The sequence below is a fragment of the Herpailurus yagouaroundi genome, unplaced genomic scaffold (genome assembly GCF_014898765.1).
Source record: "Herpailurus yagouaroundi ecotype Mexico unplaced genomic scaffold, PumYag 67015, whole genome shotgun sequence".
NCBI lineage: Eukaryota > Metazoa > Chordata > Mammalia > Carnivora > Felidae > Herpailurus > Herpailurus yagouaroundi.
The window spans coordinates 1-4662 of record NW_024419877.1 but is presented as its reverse complement, the minus strand read 5'-3'; the positions used below and the strand labels follow the sequence as shown (position 1 = coordinate 4662).

At 66.9% G+C, this 4662-nt stretch overlaps 1 protein-coding gene across 1 annotated transcript; it reads left to right on the top strand.

Moving 5' to 3' along the window:
* Positions 1 to 1700: 1700 nt before the first annotated feature.
* Positions 1701 to 4326, top strand: LOC121024730 (dual specificity protein phosphatase 8-like; the record flags this gene model as incomplete). Its single annotated transcript, XM_040466933.1, has 2 exons — positions 1701 to 2355; positions 2484 to 4326. Coding segments are annotated over 2 exons (927 nt in total), but the record flags the coding sequence as incomplete, so codon positions are not given.
* Positions 4327 to 4662: the final 336 nt, after the last annotated feature.

Genomic DNA, 4662 nt, shown 5'->3' with positions numbered 1-4662 from the left:
CGAGGCGGGTGCCCCGGCGGGACCTGTTGGGGCCCGTGCCGCGCACCCGGTGGCGACGGGGCTGAGGCCATCTGGGCCCTGGAGGTCTGCTCGTGACCTCCGGATCTGGAGTGCATCTGCCCCACACCAAGCAGGCACCCCAGGAAGCCCCCGCCTCACGTCCACCACACGAGCCAGAGAGTTGTTTCCGAAACGGGGGTTCGGCACAGCCTCTGCCGGGAAGGTGGGAAGGACGCGTCCGCCCTGAGCTCTGCTCCTGGCTCTCCTGTGCCCTTCTTCCCAGGTGGCGCCAGTGTGCAGCCAGGCTGTCCCCACCTCCTGAGTGGCAGGCCCTCCCCAAGCCACAGGGGGACAAGGGGAAAAAGGCCATTCTCCCCAAAGGGGAAACTTTGCTCAGGTCTTAGGTTTCCAGAAACCGAGCCCAGCACCTGACTGACCAGCTCCTGCCAGGCGCCAGCCACACCCATCTGTCCCCAGGGCTGGGGGCGGGGCAGGGGGAGAGAGAGAGGCCGGGGTCAGGCAGGAGTGGGTCTGTGGCCTCGCTGCTGCACCGGGAGGTCCGTGAGGGCCGATGAACCTCGAGGGGCAAGTGTGTGCCCCGTGGGCCGGGGAGTGGCTTCCTGCCCATAGGGGCGTGGCTTGAGCGTGTCCCCAGCTCGAGTGCTTCTCTCCATCTGGTCATCGCACTCAGGCTGTCGTCAGGCCGTCTCTCCCGACCGAGCCAGGAGGTGAGCCTCATCATCCGCGCCTTGCAGATGAGGAAACTGAGGCTCAGAGGGGAGAGTCACCTACTCTGGGCGCCCCCCGCTCACAGGTGGCCAGGCCGGGACTCAGACCCAGGTCCGGCCAGCTCTGAGCCCGGGCCCCCTCTGGAGGGCTGAGCTGCCGCGCCCCAGTGCCCCCACGCTGTCTAGCCTCAGGGTGGAGAGAGGAGGCCCCTGGGGCCGGGCACAAGGGCCAGGGCTGAATGGCTGCTCTGTTCCTGGCCTGGCAGCTGTGCGGCCCCGTGCCTGCCTCTCCCCCCACCCCCACAGGCCTAGAGCGGGTCACCCAGGCTCGAGTGGCGGCAGCTCCGACCGCTCCAGGGGCAGATGGGTCTGGGGCTCGGGTGCGGCTGTGCCTCACACAGACCGCAGTCCCAGCATCCCGCAGGGCCTGGGCACAGCCAGGGAGGCTTCCTGGAGGCAGGGTCCTCGATTCATGCTTTTCCTCGAGGACTCGTCATTTTGTCCCATCCCTGGCCGTGCGCTGGGTGATTCCGGGGTCCCCGCGAGAACTTTGTCATAGATCCTGCCTTCAGAGAACTCCCAGCTGGGCGTGGGGAGTGGCTTGTGGAGAACCAAGCCAGACAGAGATGACCCCTGTGGCTTGCGCTCTGCCTGGAGGAGGAAGGGGCTCCGTGGAGGGGGCTCTCCAGTTGGAGACGGAGACCCACACGGCAGGCAGAGCTGTGTGGACGCAGGGCGACCCCGGGATGGTGGGTCTGTGGGCGTGACGACCGGAGTATCTGGAGCAGGGAAGGGCCTTCCTCTTGTGTGACAGCGGCTGCGGTCTTTGGGTCCCCTGAGGCGGGTGCAGCCGTGACACTGAGCTCACGCTGGGGGCCGTGACGGCCTGTTGCCACTGCAGCGAGTCTATCCCTGTCCCAGACCTGGCCTGGCGTGGGCCCTCGGTGGCTGGAGACGGTGGGTGCTGTGTAGGCCTCATCCTGTCGGTGGGGAGCTGAGGCCCTGTGGTCAGGAATCGGAACCCAGGCTTGCTGCTTTCTGGCCACGTTGGCTTTGGGGAGCTCCCCGCCCCTCCCCGGGCCTGGCTCGCCTCGCCGTAGGTGCCGCGTCGGTGCTGTTGCCCGTGCGGGGGTGCCGTGGCCCCGCTTCTGTCCCCTGCTCCGCCCCAGAGCCTCTCAGGGGGGTTGTGGGCAGCACAGACCTTCCGTCCGAGCCCGTCTCCTTCTCTGGAAAGGTGGGGCGGGGGGGCGGCGGCTCGGGTTGGGGGCCAGACCCCCAGGCTCGCGCCGTCCGGCCGCGGCAGGGTGGGCGGCCACCGTGTGCTGCCGAGACTGGGCGGGTGGCTGCAGCCCCTCGCTCGGGAAGACTGGGCCGCTGGCCCGAAGCCACTTCTGCGGAGAAGTGGGTTCCTTAGCACGCGTCCCCCCTCCGAGCCCAGGCCTGGGGGCGGCGGGGAGACTCTCCCCGGCCCAGGAGTCAGCCCCCGGCCCCTCCAGGCTCCTGTCCAGGATCCTGAGCGAGTGTGAGGACGCCGACGAGATCGAGTACCTGGAGGACGGCTCGTGGTGCCCGATCCGCGCCGAGAAGGAGCACAGCTGCAGCCCTCAGTGTCCTATCCTGGTGCTCGGTGAGTCCCAGCCCTGAGAGCGGGGCTCGCGGCCCGGGCTGCCCCCCGGGCCCAGCGATCGGCGCTGCTGCCCCCCGCCCCCCCCCCCCGCCCCTCACCGCCTCCGTCTCCCACCCTGTCGCCCTCAGGCACCTCGGACGCCAACGGGCTCCCGTCCACCCCTAACCTCAATGGTGGCGGTGCAGGAGGCGCCGCGGGCGGGGGCGCCGCGGGCGGGGGCGGCGCGGCGGGAGGCGTGGAGAATGGGAAGCCGGGAGCCGACGTGGTGGACCTCACGCTGGACAGCTCGTCCTCGTCGGAGGAGGAGGAGGAGGAGGACGAGGACGAGGACGAGGACGAGGAGGGTCCCCGGCCCAAGCGCCGCTGTCCCTTCCAGAAGGGCCTGGTGTCGGCCTGCTGATTGCTCACCGCCACCGCTGGCCGGACACTCGACTTTCCTGGTGCTCACCCACGCGGATGGGGCGCAGGCGGGCCTCGGGGTGCAGAGGGAGGAGTGATTTTTTTTTTTTTTTCTTTTTACCGTTCATTTTGTTTTTCCTCCCCTTTCCCTGGCTCCTGGCACCTGTACCTCTGGACTCTCCTATCGGAGGATTAAAAAAAAGTAAAATGACAAAAAAAGTACAAAAAAAAAAAAAAAAAAAAAGGAAAAGAAACAAAAAAAAAAAGAAATCAAACTTTTAAAAACGAGGCAAGCCACCCACACGGCTGCTTGCCCGGCTGGAGCCCGAGCCCCGGAGCCCAAGGCGGTCCCGGGACGCCCCGCCTCGCCTCTTCCAGTGACCATTCCAGCTGGTGCAGGGGGACGGGGCGCATGGGGTGGGAGGGGGGCAGCGGGGGACACTGACGGGCACGTGCCCCTCCCCCTGGCAGCGGCCGCCACTTTGACATTCGTCTGTTCCTTTGCTTTTTTTCTCTGCAAACACGTTCTCTCGCCCAGAGACCCTGGAGCGCACCGCCGAGCAGGGAGCATTTTAGCCAAGAAGCCATGGAGTGGGTTGGGGCAGGGAGGGGGGCGGGGGGAGCAGGGGCCGGGGTGGGGGGCGTGTGTGGGGGGGGGCCGGGGAGGGTTTAGCCACAGATGTGTTGTATTTTTTGAAAGTGCAATAACTTGGTATTTTGAAGACCCAGCATGTGGCCAGGACCCCCTGTGGAAGGCGGGGGCCCCAGGGTGCGGCGGCGCGTGGCGTGGGGGGGTCTCCGTTTTCTAGCCAGCTACCTCGGTAACTCCAATTCAGGTTAACTTCCCTACGGAGCAGCGCAGACGTCCGCAGAGGCCGCCACCGGGCCCCTCCTCGGCGGGGGCGGGGCGGGGCGGGCGGCCACTCCCCCAGGGGCAGCAGGGACACCCCCCCCCCCCCGCCCGCCCGCCCCACCTTCTCCACTTGGGGTGGCTCCTCCCCCCTTTTCTTGCTCTTGGGTTTTCCGACGACGACGGGTAGAGGCCCGCCCGGCACCCCCTCCCCTGGGAGCCTCACTCTCGTCTTCCAACAGGGCCGGGCCGATGGGCCTCCCTTCAGCTGCTCACCCAGCACACCCCCCTCCCCCCCCCCCCCAGCCCCGGGGACGCCCGGCCTCGGGGTGGGGGTGGGGTCCGGCCATCGGCCATCGCGGGGAGCCGGCGGCTGGGCGCCCGGCCCCACCACGCGGCGTCCTCGTCCCCTGGAGGCCACGCTTGGTTCTCCCACCGCCTCTGTCTCGCTTCTCTTCTTCCTTGCCGCCCACCCCCTGCCCCAGAATAATTTCCTTTGTATAAACAGAACTCTTGTAGTCAGGAAGCAATATCATTTCAGGTCTAAAGAAGAAAGGGACATCAATCTGGCCGAGGGCAAACTCAGTTTTACTGTATAAACTCGGCTGTGCAGTGCGGCCCCTCCGTCTGCACGGGCCGCTGAGGGCCACCGTTTTCTAATATTTGTATTCTAATTTAATTGTTTTTAAAAAACACAAATAAAAAAGGTCAAGGTGAAGCCACCGGGGCGTCTTCTCTGTGTGCTGGGGCGTTGGCTGGGGGCGAGGGCGTCGAAGGACCAAGACACCCCCCCCCCCCCCCCCCCCCCCCTGGGCCGTGCCCTCCGGCCCGGGGGGGGGTTCGGGATCCAGGAAGGGGGGGGTTGGGCCGGTGAGGGAGGTTTTCCCTTGGCCGCTGGGCCCGGCGTCTTCCTGCTAGGTCGGGTGAGGAGCTGAACCAGAGCCACCAAACCCCAGCACTGTCCCTGCTCCCCTGCGTGGCCAAGAAAGTACACAAATGGCCAGTAGGCTCGTGGAAGGATGCTGAGCCTCCTCACCGGCCACCGGGAGACGCAGCCC